The 22,351-nt window shown below is 33.0% G+C and overlaps 2 protein-coding genes across 2 annotated transcripts; both read left to right on the forward strand.

Moving 5' to 3' along the window:
• Window positions 1-407: 407 nt before the first annotated feature.
• On the forward strand, window positions 408-3,252 carry LOC105156997 (imidazoleglycerol-phosphate dehydratase 1, chloroplastic). Its single transcript, XM_011073280.3, has 8 exons — window positions 408-609; window positions 687-811; window positions 881-982; window positions 1,160-1,252; window positions 1,381-1,455; window positions 1,623-1,685; window positions 2,533-2,642; window positions 2,787-3,252. The coding sequence occupies exons 1-8, from the start codon at window positions 492-494 to the stop codon at window positions 2,803-2,805; spliced, it is 705 nt and encodes a 234-aa protein (XP_011071582.1). The 5' UTR covers window positions 408-491; the 3' UTR covers window positions 2,806-3,252.
• Window positions 3,253-17,887: 14,635 nt separating this feature from the next.
• On the forward strand, window positions 17,888-21,842 carry LOC105156998 (FRIGIDA-like protein 4a). Its single transcript, XM_011073281.3, has 3 exons — window positions 17,888-18,936; window positions 20,441-20,616; window positions 21,076-21,842. Exons 1-3 carry the CDS (start codon window positions 18,030-18,032, stop codon window positions 21,553-21,555), a joined length of 1,563 nt encoding a protein of 520 aa, XP_011071583.1. The 5' UTR covers window positions 17,888-18,029; the 3' UTR covers window positions 21,556-21,842.
• The last annotated feature ends 509 nt before the right edge of the window (window positions 21,843-22,351 follow it).

Below are 22,351 nucleotides of genomic sequence, written 5' to 3' on the forward strand. Positions count from 1 at the left end.
AAACATAAGCTCAACCCATAATTTTTTTTTTTTGTATGAGATATTTTAGGTTATTTAATCTTAACATCCAATAAACAAACATTTTCACAATTTTATTGGATTTCACTTTTATCCTTCACAATAATTAGCATGTCCCTTTTTTTTAGTTTTATTTTTTATAAATTAATTATATTTAATTAATTTTTAGCAATATATTAAAATTCATTGAATATAATTAATTTATAAAAAATAAAATTAAATGAAAAATAAATAAAAAGAGAGTAGGCCATTTCTTTTAGAAAAAAATAATTTTTAAGTCAAGTCTGTGATTCGCAACTCAATATATTTTTGTTATATAATTTATATAAACTATATGTATAATTGTTTTTATAATAATATTAAAATAATTAATCAGTATTAACCGTTAATAATGCTTAGGGTTTATGGCAAAGCACCTCTTAATCAGCTTCTCACCGTAGCGCCGCCTCCGATCATCTCGCTCCTCTCCACCAATGGCTCCTTCAAGCTCTGACTCCTCTCTGCCAGAGTTCTGCTACTTCAAACCACCACAGATTCACCTTTTCCATGAGTCCATTACTGTCGATAATTCATCAGGACAAATACGCCCAAGTAATTAAGATGCGAAGTTTGTTTTATGTTTAACATTTTTGTTATTTTGTTATTCTGATTATTGACGGTTACTCCAGGAATTCGATTTGGAACTGGGACTATCATTAAGTCCGAGGCAAAAGTAACCGCAGAGATCAATCTAGATGGTTTTGCGGTGCCTGACAACAGTACTGGGGTTTCTGCTCTGGATGGCATGTTAAATGTAAGCTATTATTCGTAGAGATCTATATAGGTTGGTAAGCAATATGCTTGACGCGTTTATTTGTTTCAGAAATTTGCTTTTTATGCGGCGTTCGAAGTGCGTACAAGGGTTGTTGATGCTCACTACGACGTCTATCACCTAACTGAAGACGTTGGATTAGCACTGGGAAATGTACGACCTTCTTTCTATTGCTTTTGTATTGTTTGTGTAACATGTAAAATTCATTGCTTGAAAATTCCTGTACGTATATTTATTAATATTGACTATGGTGTTTGGAATTGAGAATTGTATTTGAAATTTTTATTACAGCATGACCTGATTTTTTGTACTACATTTACCTGATGCTAGGCATTGTCCGAAGCCCTTGCGGATAAGAGGGGGATAACGGGGTGTGGTGATTTCTCTGCGGTGCACGATGAAGCACTCGTGCAGGTTTCCCTGGTATGCTTTCATCAACACACCGGATCATTCTAAAAGCATCAATACACCAACCAATTATTTGTTTATGTTGACAAGGAGCAAAATAGATGGATTTTCATTATCTTCTTTTGAAATTTATATGTTGTAAGGATTTATCGGGAGGACCGCATTTTAGTTGCGTCTTGAGCATTGCTGAAGAGAGATTTGAAACGTATGACCCGCAGGTTTTCTTCTACTCTTATTTGCTTGACATTTGCAGTTGCATTCAAGTTTTGTTAAGTTCATTCACGCTGTTATCTAATTTGATCATGTGATTAATACTGTATAACCATCCATTGCTTTACCAGAATATGTATCGTCTAAATTGAACTCATACGTTTGCTGCTTTCAGCTGGTGGTGCCCTTTTTTGGGTCCTTAGTCAAAGCCTCTGGGATGACGGTACACATACAACAGGTACAATAATCGAGGATAATCCTCCGATTTCCGCAATCAATATTAATCTACTGTGTTCCATTTAAATGAATCTCAAAATAAAGAAAATTGGAAAACGGTATCCTAGACATGCATTTTAAACGCAAAGCAAAAACAACAAGTAGATTATAGCAATATTGAGTCGAGTTAAAGACTCGGTTTTTAGTCGTTAACTTTTTCCACTATTTCTACAAAATCCTACCACTCTCAAGTGAGGTTTTAAAAAATTCTTTCCTAGTGGATTTGGGATCCACAAGCGAATTTTTCATGTCCAACTTTTACAATTCATATGGCAAAAGTCTCGTGTGAGTATCCAATATTATTCTCATCCCATGAGATTCCCAAAATCTTTTGGCTCACGTCTTCACATGATTCAGAGGATTCCAAACGAATCATGCTATTCGGTGTTAAGCCTGACCTATCAACCAAATCATACCTCAATTGTCGCTCCCCCATGACTTGTAAGACAAGAAACAACGAGCGTATTCCTTTGTTCATAATAATAATGCAGCTTGTCTAATCTTCTAAATGTGTCACGACTCATGAGACCACATTTGGATAGCGGTAATTTTCTCATGATATTGCTGTGAATGGAAGGTCAGGACAAATCGAAATGCCATTTTGATCCAAGTCCATTTATGGGCTTAATATTTGTTTAGCGTTGGGCTCAAACCATCGATCAAATCACACCTCAACTGTCACACGGCTCTCATCAAATGAATGCGACTCTTAATACAAGTCTCAACTCTAAAACCCCCTTCAACTTTAGTAATAGTGTAAATTTGTTTTAATCCATACTTTTGAGTTACCGGATTTTTAATGCAAACAGATTGCTGGGAGTACTGCTGACCACATCATTGAGGCAACCTGCAAGGCTTTTGCAAGGGCTCTAAGGCAAGCAACTGAATATGAGACTCGCCGTGGTGGTAGTCTTTCGAGGTTTGTATTTAGTTCCCTTATTCAAAATGTTACATCGTATTATGGCCACCCAAACAGGGTAGTGTCTGCATTGAAGAAAGCCCAATGTTAACTTGTGAAAATAATTCATTATGATGAAGTTAGCATCACATTTTGTCCTTGCAGCTCACAAGGTGTCTTTTGAAGGACTTGCCAGTTCATCGGTCATGCTGAAAGCTCGACGCCCGTAATTGCATTTTTGGGACACGAAACTGCAATGTTGTTTATCCTCGTCACTGTCTAATTTTATGCAGCTTTACTCATGGACTGAAGCATTCTTGTGTGTAAAATAAGCGAAAACTATTCTTCATATTCATACCATAACTTAGACATCTTTAAGATGTTTGATATTGGATGTCCAGCGACGGAACTTTCACCATGCCTCGTATATGTGTATTATAGAGTCGTTTTGTAGTTATAAAGGTGTTCAAATGTGGTCCTGACAGTCTTGTCCCAATGCGATACCAGAAGAGAAGACAAAAAACTTTAATGTAGTTTACATTCTTGATAGCATTGTAGTTTTGGGTAGATGATGAGCTAAACTTCTATATAAACTTCAGTTAATTGAATAAAAGAATTTCTGTTATTAGTACTTTTAAGTTTCTATGTAAACTTCAGTATGTTCCAAGTTTTTTAGAACGTGGGGCAAATTTGAATAATTTTGTATTTTCATAGAGCTTTAAGGACCAGGAATATATATATATAGTTAAGTGGGCAATGCCAACTTCACCCTATATTTTGTCTAAACTCTATTTTACTTTATTGTGTTTTTTCACGAAATTGTTAAAAACATTCTCCTATTTTAAAAATAGGTAAATAAATCCCCCGTATTTTTCAAAACTCTGCACGAAATTTTCCTCATGTTAGGAACTAACGGAAAATAGGGAACAGGCACTTAAAATAAATTATGGTTTACTTGTATTGATCTTAGTTTTAAGTTTTTCGCAATTTCCTCACTTCTAGAAAAAAATAGACAATTTTGTTCTTAAATATATTTAGTTAAATAAAAGTGTATATCTTTAAAAATTAAAAATTTAAATTTTAAAAAAAATCAAAATCACAATACAAAAATTAATATACTTAAAATTCACTTTTTAATGTTAATAATCTATATGAATATAAGTATTAATAAATTATAATAATTACATATTATTAATTACATTGTATTAGTTGAAACTTTACTTTTTCTTGACTTTCTTTCAGTATTTTTAAGTAAGTTAATAAAATTAATTAAGTTTTTCTGATTTTTTTAAGTTGGGGCGACAATAGATATACAAGTTTATTTATTTTAATAAATAAAAAATAGTAAAATAAAAATATATTTCCCGCCTGTTGACAAAAGTTGACTACTTTTTTTTGTAACTGCCTTTGTAATGGTTTTTATATAAATTGATCGTTTCAAATAATAAAATTAAAAAAAAACAAAAATTATTTATTTTAACATTGCTCGTATGCCATGCACATGATGTTTTCATTAAAAATTTAATGAAATTAAGGCTTAAAATTAAAATTGCAACATTTTTGAAATTATGATGTACAATGTGGTGAGTTGAAAAAAATTGCGACAAAAAAAAAAAAAAAGAGGAGTACTAACTTGTGGGATCGATGTAAAATGCAAGTTTTTCTGCAATCATATTATGTCAGGACAATATAAATTCCATTTTTAAGATGGTTTCAATTATTTTTATATTAGGGGAGAAAATCATGTTGGTTATTAGGGATTTGAGTTAAAGTATGAAATGTAAGTTCTGTTATGCTATATTATGATGGAAAAATTCAAACAAAAGAATTTGAATGGCTTCATACGAAATGGATCTAACATTAATTATAATACTACTAAATATAACTCAAAATATGAAATCAAGAATTTGAAATTCTTTGGAATATGGACCGTCGAGACAAGTTAATGTAATTGATAACGCATGTTAATGTAATTGGTAGGAAACGTATGATTCGTTGCAAATTCCGTTGCAATGAAATAAAATATCCCAATAAAATTATCACAAAATTTTGCAACAAAAATATAGTAAATTATACTACAAATATCGTTGCAAAATCTATTGCAAAATTATCACTTGATATTCTATTACGAATATCATATTTTCTTGTTGTGTTTTAATATTTCATAAAGATGAGGGAGATGATGCATATTACTAATTATACTAACTACCAACAAAAGAAGTCCGTAGTAGTCAAATTATTCTAACTACTGCTACGAATTGATTAGTGTGGCAGTTGACATTCTCTTGGACAACTAATCATATCCAACGTGCAGACAAGTCTGTCTTATTACTATACTGTCCCCATGAAGCTGATCAAATACACCTCCTATTCCCTCTGCTTTACTGCAATCCCATGGATGGGTACACAGGTCTCATCCCTTACTTTCATGGGCTGCTTTATAACCTTAAACGAAGATGGTCCGGATTTTATAGAGTTAGAAGAGTGGAGAAGAACTACAACGGGAGATTCCGGACACTAATGCAGTGGAGAAAATCGGAAAGTTGAAGGTTCTGATGAACTCCGAATGTAGGGATATGCTGTCCGTAAACTGGAACGCTGGCTGTTCGAGTTTAATGCAACTTATATTCTTGCTTAATTTCCAGGTATCAAGGATGAAGGTTTCGTGTTCTGAACTGAACGTCTATCGAACATCATCGTGTCATGAAGTGATGATCAGATGTTGTTTGAGTTAGTTTCGTAGAGTGTGTGTGCTTTGCGGTTGCTTGATTTGGTTGTCTGAATCTTTATAGCTTACTGTTGTTGTTGCAATGTAAGTATGAGACTTTTACACTACAAAAACTATAATCACCTTTTTGCAACGGATTTTTGTTAAGGATCTGTTAAAAAATCCATTACAAATCAGAGTTCGCGACAAATGGGAAGGGGAATTCGCATGCGGCAGAATTTGCGACGGGCTCTAGTACTTTTTGCAAATATATTGCAACCGGTGCAAGAATATGATATAATTTCGACAGGAAAGGGAATTTGCCCTTTGCAATGAGCATTTTGCGACGATTTCATTCTCATTAATGTCATGTAATTGTTGGGGAAGCTTTCGCATTTTGTGATATATTTCCATCATAAAATTGGGTGATAGGCTCATCATTTTGTGATTGAGTTAAATTCAATTTATCCCCTATGATATATGAAATGAGCAAATACCCCCTTGTGGAAAAAAAATAGCAAATTAGCTCCCTGTGTTGAAATAAATTTCCACCCTATCAATGTTTAGATAGGTGGGAATTTGCTTCGTTTTTCAAAACACATGAGATAATTTTCTATTTTATTTTCTATAGTAAGTTTTTTTTGCTCATTTATCATATCACTGCATTTTTCCATTTTGTGATTCGGAGCATCCGTCACAATATCTTGGGATAGGAACTTTTGGGACAAAATTATGTTCTGCTACCAGTGCTGCACGTATATGAAAATGAAGTTTGACCATCTCAAATCCGCATAGATTGTTTTTCAATTTTTGTCAATTTCATTATTTTTTTTTAATTTAGTTATAACTGCAGTTAGTAAGAAATATTAATACTCGATGTAATAAATATTAAATGTAATTCGCTAAAAAAATATTTTAAAGATAAATTAATATATTGTTTAAAAAATATTTTAAAAAAAAAATCCTAATATCAGCCCTATACCCCGAGGCCTCATCGCCTGAGCTGTTGGCTGCTTGTCGGGTATTGTTGCAGTCTCAGTGGGTGGTTGAGAGATGCTGAAGTGCTGCATCATGTAGGCATCATCAATTGATGCATCTCATCCACCGAGTGGTGAATGTGGGATGGGTCTCCAACCCCATCTCTTTTTTCATCCATTAATCCGGGAAGATCTCCTATGGCGGTCTCTCGAGCTCGGCCTCTTGTATTAATTTTAATTTTAAAATTAAAAGTTATCAGTTTTCATTTATGTTGCCCAATGCTGGAGGACCATGCGGCTTAACGCTCGCTGAAGTTAGAGTGGTCACTCAATTGGCCTTATTCGGCTAACTTCTCTTAAAACTTGGGTGTCGATCGACCAGACTAGGAGAAAGTTGAACATATCTCAACTGTAACCACACCGATGATTGTTGTTCGTTTCTTTTTCTCCTCTCTCTCGGAGCCATTTGGCTGTCTTTTAGTTGAAGAGCTTTTTTGTCTCGTGGTCTGAACATCCCAATAGTAGTGAGCTACAAGACTGGAAATAATTAAATATTGGTATAATTTTGTAAATTTAAGAATATTCAAAAATAAATAAATCTGAGGCAATCATTTCGAGTAGAATGTATGTTATTTTTCATAGGATTAAATTCAATAAATCTTGTTGTGAAAAAACCCAATAGAGTATATCATATCTTGTTCGAGTTAAATATAACAGGCTTCTACGTAAAAATATTAATGAAAAAAAATCACTCTAATGAAATAAAACAACACGATCGTTGAACTTCTAAGGAAAAAGGACAATACGACCCCTCAACGGATGAGACATTGAATTTCTCTTTTTTTTAAAAAAAAAAAAGTTCAGAATTTCGATGCTACTTTTTTCAAATTTTATTTTTCCGAAAAGGGTTTTCTTTGTAAAATTTGAAAATCCAAGCTTAAAAATCAAGATACTATTACCAAATTATCTGATCTTCTGGTATCAAATTGAAAAGTTTGTACCAACCAAAAAAAAAAAAAAAGAAAAATTAAAAAAGTGAGAAACACTTAAAAAAAAATTTAACGTCAGAGAAAACTTTGCTGGAATGGTTCATTGCACCCAGTTGGTGCATTCATCAGATATCAGTCCCCGTCATTGATTCAAATCATCAATCAATACAAGAAATTAAATGAGCCGTTAAATTTGAAACTTTTGTAGATATAATTGGCCTATTACTTGCTTTCCTTTTGCGCTCTGAAAAATACCATTCTATACTCAACTACTCCTCCATCCAATAATAAAATTGATCTTTCACAATTAAAAAGTAATATTATTTTCATTTTATGAACGCGAGTGTATATTTAATTTCGTAATAATTATTATTTATTTATTTTATTAAGGAGGAATTAATAATGATGTAGGTCGCATAAAATTCGGATCGGATCGCGGAAATGGGTCTCAAGATCGGGTCGCTAAATCCTTCTTTCGAGCTACCTGTTAGTGGATCCTGAGAACAAAGCAAACGTAAGACTAGTCGAGTAGCCTTCGGGGATGGCCCTCCGATGCCTAAGTTAGAAACGTGGGGTCGAAAAATATAAGGTCGAAGATAAAGTAAGGTCGAAGGAGACCAGAAAATGACAGTAAACAGTAATAAATGCGTGTGTTTGAATAATCATAAATGAAGATATTTATAATAGTACGGTACAGTTTGAGGGAGTGACGCGTGGCTACGCTGAGATGCTGCCACGTCACCTAATCCAAGGGCAACCTTTGGAATTGATTTTCAACTTGGTCAAGATTGGTCAACTCTGGTAAAAAATAGTCAACCATACATATAAATATGCCTTAAAAGGCAGGGGTATTTGGGTAATTAAATAATCTCCCTCATCAAATGATATTTTCAGTGTTGCACTGAGAAGATTGTTATTTTTTAATTTGATGCGGGTAAAAATAAAATTTCTTAATAAAATAAGAATAAGGAATTGTATCTTTTTATATTGAGTGAATAGCAATTTATCCCCCTATGATATTGAAAATGAGCAAATTATTTTCATATGAGAAAAATATAGCAATTTACCTTCTTGTACTTTTTAAAACGAAGCAATTTATCTTCTTGTCTAAGGAGGTAAATTGCTTGATTTTAAAAAACATAGCAAGTAAATTATTATATTTGAAAAAACACATAGAGGTAAATCGTTATTTATTTTTTTATAGAATTAATTTATTCATTTACAATATCACATGGGGTTTGCCTGCATTTAAAGAATTCTAATGAGCAATAGTAATTTTCTCCTTCATTATACTGATAATTTAAAAACGATGTTTTATGAAATACAGAGAATCAATTCCCTCCTTTTAGTTGCTTATTAGTATATTTATAGGAGCATGGATGGTTTCATGCTTCTTTTGTGACAAAATGCATAAAAGCTCCTTTTTTTTTAAAAAATTGTTTAACAATCTTTTTTTAATTTAAAAATAAACTAAAAATTTCTCTGTATTTTGTGAAATTCAGCAATAAAAATCCCTTTTATTAGTAATTAATGGAAGGCGTATTATACGCGCTCTTTGTGCATGTGGGGGTAATTTTTTAATTATTTTTTACCTTCTTTTTAGGTGGTTTTTACTAAAATGCTTTTTTGTTTTGTTCTTGTATTTCTTTTATAATTTAAATTGAAATATTAAATTATATTTAATTTATCTAATATTAAATATTAAATTAAATTATATTTAAATTCAAATAATTTTATAATTATTAATTATTAAATCTAAAATTATTTTTAATTAATTAAAATATATATTTTAATTACTATAATTATTTTTAATTAGCTAAAATATTTAATTATTATAATTCTTTAAAATATTATTAATTAACTAAAATATATTTAAAAACTGAACAGACGAGTTTGCAGCCCTAGAAACTTGTTTCTAAGTTTCAGGCGCCGTGCAGACGAGTTTCTAGTTGTCAGTGATAGCATTCGAATCCTCTCTTTAAAAGGAATATTTTCATACCTTCAATTTGAGTTTTCGTCAATCGGAGAGACTGGGCTCAGGCCACGACCGCCGAATGAGACCGACCTCGGTTATTTTGGTAAAGTATTTGTGGAGATCTGACAATTTGAAGAATTTCCCACCAATTCTAACGTGATGGAAATGGGGAACAAGGGGTGAGGGGTTGTGGTTGGGATAGGGTGGGGTACTTAGTTTTTATATATATATATATAATAATAATATATTTTTTAATTTTAAATTATTTATATATATTATAAGTTAAATAACTTGTTGAATTTAGATCTTTCATTTTTTAAAAATCTAACAGTTGAGATTAACTGATTAGATCTAACGATCAATATTTGATCAAAGAAAATTCAACGGTCATTAAAATAAGAAATAATATATATTAAGGATATAGCGGTTATTTTCTAAAAAATTAAAACTTTTAGTTAGATTTAACGGTAAGGGGCGATTGAGCTACATTTAATAAACGCAGTGGGGTTTTTAACCCATATTTAAAATAGAAAAGGGTTTTTAGCCGACTTTTTAAAAGACATGGGGGTTTTATATATTGTCCCTTTTTATTGGTGCTAACGAGTGTCAGATCTGTTAAAACATCCAAGTGAGTGGGTATCATGAATTTGCCCAACTCGTATAATTTCAACTCGTGTAGTTTTATGTCATACAATTTTAGCTCTTATAGTTTCACAGCTTTAACTTTCAGAGTTTGAACAAATTTTAGTTTGTGTAAAATATTTATTAAGAATTATTATTTTTATTAATTATCTTACGATCTATTTAATACTTCTTTCCTTATGAGAATTTTTTTATTAATTATTTTGGAACTACCAATGTGTTTAATCAGCTTTCAATATTTAAATGTATGGAGTGACTTAATAAGCCATATTCATTGGAAAATATATAAAGGAAAAGACAAGAAAAATAGCATTCTGTAATAAACAGTATGACATGGATTTGCATTGGCAAATCCATTCTAACAAAAGAACAAATACCTTGAGCAAGTGGAAGAGTACTGGAGATAAGGAACCAAAATAGTGAGAAAAGTAGGTAATCAATACTTACGATACCACGAGTTTGAGTGATTTATAAATCTTATTTAGGGAGCTTCTTTCTAAGAATGAATTAGTGAGCTTCATGTAAAATTAAACTGGGTTTAATGTAATTTACCTTTCCCTATGATATTACAAATGAACAAATTGTTCCTTTATAAAAAAATGATAACAATTTGTTCCCTGTGTTTTCCAAAATGAAGTAATTTACCTTCTCGTTTAAGGAGGTAAGTAAAATTGCTGTATTTTAAAAAACACGAGAGGTAAATTGCTATATATTTATTTTATATAGATGTAATTTGTTTATTTACAATATTACAAAAGGATTGCTTGTATTTTTTTCAAACTAAGATAGATAATATCTCGGACAACGAGATTCCTACCCAATGCACATAGAGAAGAAAAAAAAAAATAAGCAAGTGGAAGAGTGGAGATAAAGGGACCAAAAAGATTGAGAAAGTATGCTATTCTAATATCAGAGAATGATTTTGCCACACGTCTCACATCGATTATGGATAAGTAATTTGAGTGACTTAATCATAAATTTCATTAAGAAGGGTTCTTTTCAAGAAAAAAAAATAAATTTTATATAAATTAAAGTAAATAAATTACTCGCGCAACGAAGTTCCTACCACAATGTTAGGGGTGTAAACAAATCAAGCTCGGGAAAAAAATTCTGACTCGAGCTCGACGAGCTCAAAATTTTTGGCACATAATAGTCGAGCTTTTTTTTTTTTTTAATTTTTTAAATTTTATTATTAAAATAAAAGTTATTTTAGAATTTTTATATATGATGTTAGATTGACCAGCCCAAATTATTTTTAACAAATATTCCTAATTTTTTTGAACTATTAGATAATTTAAAACATCAATAATTAATATAAAATAAAATATATTATGAACTTACTAACTTGTTGATTTAGCTCATTTTTATATAGAGACTAATTATATAAATAAAACTATCATATTTTATCATTAGCTAAATTAAAAATACGTGATATTGCTTAATAATTATAATATATGAGTTAGATATACATAAAAAATTTAAAATAAAAAATATAAAAAAATTAAAAAAAAAAGCTCGCGAGCTTCTAAATAGAGTGTTTTTGGCTCAAACTCGAGCTCAATAGAAATTTGAATCGAACTCAAATGAAGCCGGCTCAATTCATCGATCACCCCTACACGATGCAAAGCGCATCTGAATAGGAACAAAATAAGCAAGTTGTTGTGTTTTCTTACAAGAGAATAATGGCAATGCCAAAGAGTCGTGTAAGAGTTGAGGCTTGTTATGATTTGTTTGTTTGACTTGATCCCTAGTTTAATTAGTTTAAAAAACTTTCAGCTTTATTTCGTGGATTAAGGTTTAACCACTTTCATAATTAAGTGGAATCCTATAATTGAGCTTAATTAGTTAGGCTAATGATGTGGTCCGAATTCCAAGTTGCAATTGGGGGGGGGGGGGGTGGTAGGAATGACAACTCCTTCATATATATGTTTGGGTACGTCCTACTCTATAAATAAATGTTAGAAGGGTTGTAAAGATGTATATATGATTGTAATTCTTCAATATTTAAGTCAATTTATTGTTATTTTTATATAAAAAAATAGTTTTATGTTTTATGGGTATTTGAAAAAACTAGTTAGTTAATTCGTCAAATAAATAAATAAAAAGAAAGTAATTTGTTCTTTTTGGGATTAGGTCTAGTTGGTTCGAATTAATCACATAACAAGTGTAATTTATATGATAAATCACTCTTCTTAAATTGTATGCTTACTTATTATATTTGTTATTATATAATTATTTAGACCTGATCAGATCTGAATTAGAATATCTCATACTCTTGAGATCAAGAACACGAGGTAAATTATAATGCACCTCTAAATGATGTCGTATAGCAGTCGGTCCGCATTTGCTCATATAAAGAAATGTATACATACATAAATATTTATATGTAACATAATGAAAAAATATTATCCTCTAAACAATAAACCATTGCAGCTTAAAATCATTGCAAATCATACTATTTACCACAGTCAAACAAAATTGATGTAAAATTTAAATTTGGATCGCGATTAATCATATTTGCTTTGGTTTTACCTATAACCAAAATATTTATCATAGTTTTTAGTTTAAAGGCAATTTTCATCCTCTAACTTCAGGGCATTCTCGTTTTAGTCCCCTAAGTTACTAGAGTTCCATTTTGGTCCCGTAAAACTGAAAAAATCTCAATTTTGGTACAAATTTGATTGGCACTTGCCGAAAAAGTTACATGTCAGGCATGTGACTTTTTAAATTGGGGCTTGCATTGTGATTGACTGAAAATAAAAGGCTTAAAGACAATTTTCGTCCCCTAACTTCAGGTCATTCTCGTTTTAGTCCCCTAACTTCAGGCCATGTCTTCACCACATCATCTTTTTCAGCCAATCACAATGCAAGTCCCAATTTAAAAAGTCACATGCTTGACATGTGACATTTTCCGGCGAGTGACTCAACTTTCTGACCAAATTTGTACCAAAATTGAGATTTTTTCAGTTTTACGGGACCAAAATAGAACCCTAGTAACTTAGGGGACTAAAATAAGAATGGCCTGAAATTAGGGAACAAAAATTGCCTTTAAGCCTAGTTTTTAGCTGTAGTTAATATTTTGGTGTCGTTTACAAAAACAACGACTGATAGTCGTTGAACACCTGTGATTAATTAGTATTTGTATTATTTTTTACTTTTAATTATAATAATTAATCATTATAAATAATGGCATCTCTTTTAGTGTAAAATACATTCACATGTATGTATAATTAGTAGAGTCCCAATTAGGGTACGATTATCAAATTAATTAATTAATTAATTAACAGAAAACCCTAATGCTAGAAGCTTATAATTGCATGCACTCTTGTCTCTATCATTACATCCACTAATACGTGTAATCAAACATAAAAGGAAAATTGAAAAGACAAGATTAGGGTTAGAGTTAGGGTTAGGGTTAAGCACGTGGAATTAGGGTAAATTTAAGTCGAAGCAAAAGTGCTAATCCAAAGATTCCACCATGCAGATGACATGGAGTGGAGTGCGCTTTACTACTACTGTTCACAGACATCAGATTTCGCAGGTGCGCATGCCTGCTCTTCTCTTCATTCCTTCATGCATCCCCACACCCATTACTTGCCTCTTTTTTTTTTTTTTTTTTTTTAGTAAAATTATATTTTTGGTTCTATAATTATACTTCGTTGGTATTTTTGGTCCTGTAACTTATTTTATTTATACAATTAGTCACCTTGTTTTTATGAATTTAGTCTTGAACATCTCACATTTAGTCATTTTCTAGCAAATCTAGTCGTGTATTGACAATTTTGTTCCTAACGACTTATAGTTAATGGACGAAAAATGAAATCTACTCCAATATGAAGGGGACCAAAATTATCAACACATGACTAGATTTGCTATAAAAAAAATAAATATGAGATGTTCACAACTAAATTGGTTAAAATAACTAATGTGTAAGATGTAATAATTTACAGGACCAAAAATACTAACAACCTATAGTTATAGGATTAAATATGTAATTTTACCCTTTTTTTTCCAATAAAAACGGTCAGTTACATTATACAAAAAATTAAAGTATCCACGATCTTATCAAACTTATTAACAATTTCATAACAAAAAAAAGCAACAAAGACAATAAATCACAAAATATTATTTGAGTAGACAAATATCTACATTCGTAGGACTCGAACTAAGTCCTCTTAGGAAAAGTTGCATTCTACATTCAGATTTTTTTTTTTTTTTTTTTGTGATACTGGTCTCGTTATTTTAAAACTCAGCAGATTACATCCCATGACTCTAAAAAAATTTACTACGATTCCAAATCTTAATTCTGTTAAATTTCTTCTAGAAACATCAGCAATACCCCTCAAGACGTAACGAAGCCCGTATGCCATGCCCATGATGTTTTTGTCAAAAATTTTATGGAATTAGGACCTTGGGATTAAAATTGCAACTTTTTTGAAGTTACGATGTATAATGTGGTGAGTTGAAAAATAATGGGACAAGAAACGCCAAAGAAGTTAATCATGTCGGATCGATATAAAATACAAATTTTCCTACAACCATATTATGTCAGCACAATATAGGTTTCACTGTTAACATGGTTGTTTCGATTATTGTTGTTTTATGGGAGAAAATCATTATGTTTATGTGGGATTTGAGTTAAAATATGAAATGTAAGTTCTCTTATGCTACATTATGAGGGAAAAACTCAAAAAAAGGAATAATAACCCCATCCAATCAAATAATAACATTAGACAGAACAAAATATGGCTTCAAAATTCATGAGAAATTCCACTTTTAGACTTAACAGGGGTTCAATAAAAATATATAAAAAAAAAGATAAATATCCCAAATATGATTTAAAATGCTACAATCGGACATGATCCCTACGCTTACACGACATAGGAGCTATGGATGTCAGGTCACTTGTAGAGCGGATATTCGGATACGTGAATCCGTATAAGTATGAACATTTGTTCTTTACAAATATTTTTGATAATTTAGTGTTAATGTATACTATTTTAAGTGACGATGTCGTGTTCTAATGCTTCAAACTCGTATCCAGATTATTAAGAACGTCGAAAGATTTTAGTTGGGAAACTTTCAACTATGGGTTAGACGTGGAGTGAGATGAAGAGCTAAGAAGTTGACAAATTAATGTAGGAATTGAAAGAGAAGTAGACAGCCTCTTTCCTGCATTCCTTGTGATCCACTCGAACCATATCTCATCGTACCACACTAATAATTATGAATTTGAAAGAGAAGAAAGGCAATATAATAAGGGGCTGTTTGGGAAGTGCCACAAAGCTATACAATCAACCAACCCCTATCTCTACACAATAATACTCTCTCTCTCTCTCTCTCTCTCTCTCTCCTCTTTCTCTTTCTATATATACATACATATATAATAGTGTTTATAAGGCCGGCAATGTCTTTACTTTATCTGACGGCAACCATGTGGTGGTCAGAAGGGTGGTCCACCACCACCACCGCCACGCCCCCCACCACCCCTCCCCCCTCCACTTTTTCCAGCTTTTCAGCCTTTTACTTTCTTTTTTTTTCCTCTTCGGTTTCCGCGAAAGCTTTCTTTTACCTAAATATATTTATCCAAACAGCCCCTTCAGCCTTCTCTTTCTCTACCCCCATTTGTCTTCCTTCCGTTTAAATCTTACAACTATTTACATGTCAAATGTGGTTGCTCTCACGGGTAGGAACTAAGGGAGTGTTTGATGAAGTGATCATTCTTCGAAAAAAGTTCGAATTTTGAAAATAATAATTATTATTATTTATTTTATATTGTCATTAAGTTGTACTGTAAATTTGTTAATAATTTCCAAGAACAGTGAGTTATATAAGTTTTTTTGTCATTAATAATTTTCTAAAAATTATATCGTGGAAAAATTACCATTTAATTTTGTCACTAATATTATCTTTGTTGCGCTGAGTGAAAAATTAATGTAATGTATTTGATAAATAATTAAAAAAATAGTACGGAGATGAATTTAACTATTTAATTATAAAAAAGTTCGAAATAATTAAAAACACCTTCCTACTTAGTTTTAATTTTTATTCTTTTAAAAACTCTGAAGTAGATATTCAATTTACAAATACTTTAAAACTTCATCTGGATCGAAAGATTTGAATTTTGAAAAAAAAATAATAATAATTTCATATCAAATGAATTTGAAGTTCGTTAATGTTTCACAAAAGGGATAATTTTTATTTTGGTACTTTATGTTCCGACCTTGTTAATTTCATCCGAAGTTTTTTAAACATGACCAAATTAATTTTGGCCGTCATTTGACCATTTAATTTAACGAAAAAATCTTTTTGGCCAGTTAATTTTAATCATTTTAAGAAAATTTGATCTAAAATTAATGATGTCGGATAATGATATACTAAAAATGAACTAACTCATGGGACCAAAATTGAATTTCTATCTTTTAAAAGTATACTTCAAAATAAAATACCAATAATTTGATTTCAAAATAATTCTTTTTTACTAATATTCATAAAAAAAAAAGAGAAAGATAGAATTATATTTTTTGTATCATAATTTAGAATACATTGCATTATTGGTATCATATTTTTTAAAATAATTTTTAAATAATATAAGAAAATATATTTCGTTTGTAATTTTTATGATGTCGTCGAGTTTCTATCAGTAAGGTCATGTGTAGTTGATCGGAGCGAGCACAAAAATAAAAAAAAATATATTTTTGATATTGTCAAAAAAATCATTGAACTAGCACTATTTTAAGAAATAATTACACTCCCCTCTCTTAAAATTTGGTGTAATTACATGTAGGCCCCTCTAGTTTGAAAAATTATATCTAGCACCTCTAAGATTTGCTTCCGTCTAACAATAAGTCCTCATGTTAGTCAAAATTCACCAAATTATGATATTAATAAAAAATATTTAAAAAAAATCTATATTTACCTTTGATTCACTTATTACTGATTTGCTGAAGGTTAAATAAATTTTTTTATGAGTAAATTATCCTCATACATCTTCACACGTTAATGTATGTGAGGAGGTATATCATAACAACAAATTTAATAGATTTTGGCTAACAAAGATACTTATTTTTAGACAGAAGCAAACTTCAGAGGTGTTAGATGTAATTTTTCAAACTATACGAAATTCACATGTATTTACACCAAACCTCAGGAGAAGGGAATGTCATTATCCCATATTTTGAGAATAAAATGTAGGGATAATTACACTTTTCTCCCCTAAAATTTGGTATAATTACACGTAGACTCGTGTGATAGAAAATTACAACCAACACTTTTGAGATTTGCTTTTGTCTATCAAATAAGTCCATCAATTGCTCAAAATTTATTGAATTTGCTGATATTAACAAAAAAACTGAATGAAATTTGATACTTACCATCGATTAACTTATTACAGACTTATTGACGGTCAAATAATTTTTTTGGATTAAACTATTTTTATAACGGTAAAAATTTACCTCCTCATATAGATTGATGCATGAAAATATATGATGGTAATTTGATTTTTAAAAAAATTATTTGAAATGCAATAAGTCAGTGTAGATTAGAATTCTTTTGTATTTTTTTGTCATATCAGCAAATTTTATAAATTTTGACTAATGAATGGACATAATTGTTAGACAAAAACAAACTCTAAAAGTACTAATGTAATTTTTCAAATCGCAAAAATTTATATATAATTACATTGAATTTTAGAAAAAATGAGTATAATTATTCCTCAAATATAATATTAAAAAAATATAGAGATGCTGCGACATTCTATTTCCACTTCAGTGACTGACATACTTCTGGAACGCCCCGTTAACTGTAATAATACCTGTTTACAGTGCGCACCAACCACCCCCTCCTGCTCACGTTAGCCTACACCACCCTCTACATTTTTAACCCCGACAATATCACACCTGTCGTCTTCATAATCTTCCACGTCACCGACCTCCGTACCCCCCCACCCCGCCAACCCCCCCCCTTCTCTTCTCCTTGCCTTTACTTTATCTCGCCCGCCACCAACACTTTCTCGCTCCTCTCTCTTTCCCCCTCGTCTGATTCTCTCTCTAGAATTTCCCTAGGGTTTAATTTTCCTCTGAGTTCGCTGACTCTAACTCAGAATCCTTCGCTCTCAAAATGGGTTCGCTGCCCGATCCCGGCGAGTTGACTCATCCTCCGCCGCCGCCTCCGAGTTTCGACGAGTTTCAGCGCCAGACCTCGCTGATGACGAGCTGCACTCTGCTCTGGAAGGAACTCTCCGATCATTTCTCCTCTCTGGAACAAGACCTTATCAAGAAGTCCGATGCTCTCAAGGCGAAGTTCCAGGCCTTGAACAACGAGACTCAGCAGTCTCTGCAAGCTCTCGACACTCGCGAGTCCTCCATTTCTAAATCCATGTCGATTGTTTTAGAGAGCCTGGAGAAAACGACAAAAATGTCTATCTCATTGGCGGCTCCGGGTGCTGAGAGCCAAACTGAGGAGCCGGAAGTTGATGATTCGGAAGGTTTGTTGATGAAATTGAAAAGCTTTTGCCACAAGATGGCGGCTAAAGAGTTCTGGGTCTTCGTTACCGCTCGGAAGAAGGAACTTGAGTTGTTCAGATCGGAGTTGCCGAAAGCCTTGGCTGATTGTGTCGATCCACCGAGATTTGTTTTGGAAGCGATCTCCGAGGTTTTTCCTCTCCCGAGCAGTAACAGTACTAGTAATAGTTCCGATTTGGGATGGGCCTGCGTGTTGTTGTTGGAGTCTTTGATTCCGGTGATGGTGGATCCTGTATTGGGCAAGGAGAGGATGCTTGTGACTCCGAGCATTAAGGGAAGGGCGGAGGAGATAGCAGAAACGTGGAAGAAGAGCTTGGAGGAGAGGGGTGGTATAGAGAATGTGAAGACACCTGATGTGCATACCTTCTTGCAGCATTTGGTGACTTTTGGAATTGTTAAGGAGGAGGATGTGGATTTGTATAGAAAGCTCGTGGTGGCGTCCGCGTGGAGGAAACAGATGCCCAAGCTTGCTGTTTCGCTTGGCCTTGGCGATAAGATGCCCGGTAAAGTTTTTCTAGGTTTACTTGTGGAATTAGTTCTGCTTTTTATTCTTTGATTGTGTGTTTGCTCTGGTTCTTTTGTACTAATTTGTGGAATTTAGCGTTATTAGTGTTGGGACTGGAATACTTTTAGGTTCGGCATCTGAATTGTGATTATTGAAGTGGTTAGGATTTCCATAATTAGTTTGTGACTGTTATGATGCTACATTAGATTCATGAGATAGTTTGGAGGCTTCTTCAAGATGAGTAAAGGAAACATAAAATAGAAGATGGTCTCATCATGTTTGGAGTGGTGTCTCGATCCCCAAACGCATTCTGTGTGCTGCTTTTTTTCCCAATATTTGTTAATATTAAATGCAAGCCAGATGCTGGCAGATATCTTTGAGATACCAGGAACATACCTCTCTTTCTTAATTTGACCTTGTCCGTGATCTTTTTTTTTTTGGGCCCAGATTATCTTGTGTTCCATGGCCAACTTGTGAAGGTTACTTTCTTTATTGAGACTCTGACACTTAATTTTGAGGGAAATGGTGGTATATAGTGCAGTGGCTTATAGTTTTGTGATCTCTGTTCTGTAACTTCTGCATTTGCATGTGGAGCTAAGTGAACTGTGGCAGGCTGCTGAGTTACATTGTAAGAGTAGGGTAATTAAAGTTAACCTTGGATATCTTCACTCCTGGGTCTTGAGTTTAGAGTAGTCTTAACCTCTTCCAGGCCTCTAGTGAATCAGACATGAACAACATTAGCATTTTCCACGTTGGTTAGCAGAAGCTATTCTAGGGTCTGGTCAGATAGATGACTGGAGCATATTCTTTGTCAGTGGTGCTGATCTCAAGTACCAATCTGTAACAGTTGATTTCACATTTTATGTAGGCAATAGGCCTACAATGCCTTATAATGTTGAGGTTAGATGTGTTCTGTATTTCCTGTGGTATCTGCCGTTGTTCAGAGTCTGCTAACATATTAAATGCCATCAATCTAACTTCTCATCAGCTAAAATGGAAGCTATAGGTCCGTTTGTTAGCTCCTGCCATCAAGGCTTGAGCAGTATGATTTATTTAGGAAGTTGCTCATTCTCTCATTGGTCCAGGATCCTGTTATACGAACGCTTGAGCCCATCCAAACATATTCCCAATTAAATTGCTTTGTCCTGTGTCTGTGTACTTTACTTTCTGCTGTGTGCATGTGGTTTATTTTACAATCAAGTTATACAAATTTCATTGACTTTCTTTCCCTCCTTTTGAGTAAGTGATCAGAAAATATCAATGATGGGAATTCATTTCTAGTTTTGCCAGATCTCTGTGTGGTAAAAGTTTGTATAGAGTCATTTATATTGTCTTGCAACATAAGTGGTTGACTTTAAGGTCTACTTTTGGACCCGCCAAACATTTTATATGGTATCTTATGTGTTTCACATACATACTTGCACATATGCCCTGAATGAATTAGGCACACTGGCGGCTGCGTTTTGCCTTAGTGTCTCAGTGTTTCTATGCATCTTGTGCAGATATGATTGAAGAATTGATTGGAAGGGGACAACAAGTTGATGCTGTACATTTTACATATGAAGTTGGTCTCGCTGATAAATTCCCCCCTGTTCCACTTCTGAAGGCTTTTCTGAAGGATGCTAAAAAGGCTGCTACATCAATCTTGGAGGATCCTAACAATTCAGGCCGTGCTGCGGTTAGTTTTTTTTTTTTAAAAAGATTTTTGTTACAGATTTATTGTTTATTTTGAGGTTGCATAGCCTTTCTGTTTTTATAGAAAGATAAAGTAAGATTTTCTGAAATACTTTGGCAACTTTGAGTTTGATGGGATGCTTCTTCTTTTCATATCCGTGTCCTCACTCTGAATTATCCTTCTCTAATTTCATTAGTCCCGTCCTTCCCAGCACATTTATGCACTGATCTCCTTTGAGACCATGTAGTCTAGTTAAATTGTGAGAGGCACTATGATAGTGAGACTGAATTGGCTGACACACACGTTGCACAGTCTCACGAGTGCTTTCTCTGTATGCTATTCATGTGGGTTGCACTTCCAGGGCATAAAGTTCCTCGCAAGTGGTGGTAGTGTATGAATTGGCATACACTAGAGTTGGTTATGCTTTATTAATATGTTGTCCCCCTTACGCAACTTGTACAGCACATGGCTGCCAAGAAAGAGCAATCAGCTATTCGTGCTGTTCTCAAGTGCATTGAAGAATACAAACTCGAGGCTGAGTTCCCACCAGAAAACCTTAAGAAACGCCTTGAACAATTAGAGAAGGCCAAAATTGAGAAGAAAAAGCCAGCAAGCCCAGCTGCTAAAAGAACCCGTGCTAGCAACGGAGGCCCTATGCCCCCTGCCAAAGCAGGCCGTTCAACAAATGCCTATGTCTCGTCTTTCCCATCTCCTCCAACATATGTGAGGTCTCCTTCACACACCCAGTACCCCGCTCCCGTCCCAGCATACCCAGCTGTTCCTGCTGTTTACGGGCACGGAAGCAGGAGTCCCCCTTATGCTTACACTGAAGCTCCCCCACCGGCCATCGTTGGATCTTACCCTGTTTCTCCGGTTAACTTTCCGGCTTATGGAGGATACAACAATGGGATGGCACCTGCTTACCAGCAACCTTACTACTGATCTGATCAACGACATGACTGGGCTCTTGGAGAAGGTGACTACTGATATCATGACTCAAAATCCAAAATGTCATTTTAATGGTCTGTAATCACTAACCTTTAATGGTAGCTTTTTATCTGTGTGTTAATCCTTTAATTACTGACCTTGACAAGGGCAGGCTGTATTTCTGGTTGTTGAAAACTTGTAGTAGTACTAGGTGGTTGTGAAAAGTAATTAAAAAAAAGAACGGCAACGACTCGCACTAATGCTAGGATCAATGGTGGCATTTAGATGGCTATTCTGCATAATCTCATTCTCTTCTTGGGTTTCCATATTCCAACATTCTTGATCATGGCTTTATACTGAATAGAACAAGTGGTCGAAATATAACTTGTTTTGGGATGCCTGTAGAATATTAACCTTATTTGGAAGATGGACTTATGACAAGATTGTTGCAGCTTACAACAAAGTTCCAGTCTTAGTACTACTAAATTCTTATCTCCTGTCCTGTCTTTCTGCTGGGTTTGTACAAAGAGGCGTCTTTTGTGACAATTCTTTTGCTTCTCTGACCCAAAGAGGGTGAATTTATGAATTCTTTATAATATATTATAAAATATTTCGAAGCTTATAATATCTTATAAAATGTATATTGGAAAACGGATTTATAAAATTAAAAGAAAATAAGTTAAGAGCTTAATTTTTTAGAAGAAATGAGTACTTTTTAATTTATTTGTCAAAATTTGAACATACTTTTTTTCATTTTAATTATTTTAATATATAAAATTTGTCATTGTCAATATTTTGTGAGTTTTATAAT

Source organism: Sesamum indicum, linkage group LG3 (genome assembly GCF_026168435.1).
Source record: "Sesamum indicum cultivar Baizhima isolate 11 linkage group LG3, ASM2616843v1, whole genome shotgun sequence".
Taxonomy (NCBI): domain Eukaryota; kingdom Viridiplantae; phylum Streptophyta; class Magnoliopsida; order Lamiales; family Pedaliaceae; genus Sesamum; species Sesamum indicum.

What these genes read in the sequence shown, in the direction of transcription:
- LOC105156998 (XM_011073281.3), top strand. Translation starts at nt 18,030, where the DNA reads ATGGGTTCGCTGCCCGATCCCGGCGAGTTGACTCATCCTCCGCCGCCG. An exon ending in CCTTGGCGATAAGATGCCCG is followed by an intron (nt 18,937 to 20,440) that starts GTAAAGTTTTTC and finishes CATCTTGTGCAG; the next exon opens with ATATGATTGAAGAATTGATT. An exon ending in ACAATTCAGGCCGTGCTGCG is followed by an intron (nt 20,617 to 21,075) that starts GTTAGTTTTTTT and finishes CAACTTGTACAG; the next exon opens with CACATGGCTGCCAAGAAAGA.
- LOC105156997 (XM_011073280.3), top strand. Translation starts at nt 492, where the DNA reads ATGGCTCCTTCAAGCTCTGACTCCTCTCTGCCAGAGTTCTGCTACTTC. An exon ending in TTGGATTAGCACTGGGAAAT is followed by an intron (nt 983 to 1,159) that starts GTACGACCTTCT and finishes ACCTGATGCTAG; the next exon opens with GCATTGTCCGAAGCCCTTGC. An exon ending in TGACGGTACACATACAACAG is followed by an intron (nt 1,686 to 2,532) that starts GTACAATAATCG and finishes TAATGCAAACAG; the next exon opens with ATTGCTGGGAGTACTGCTGA.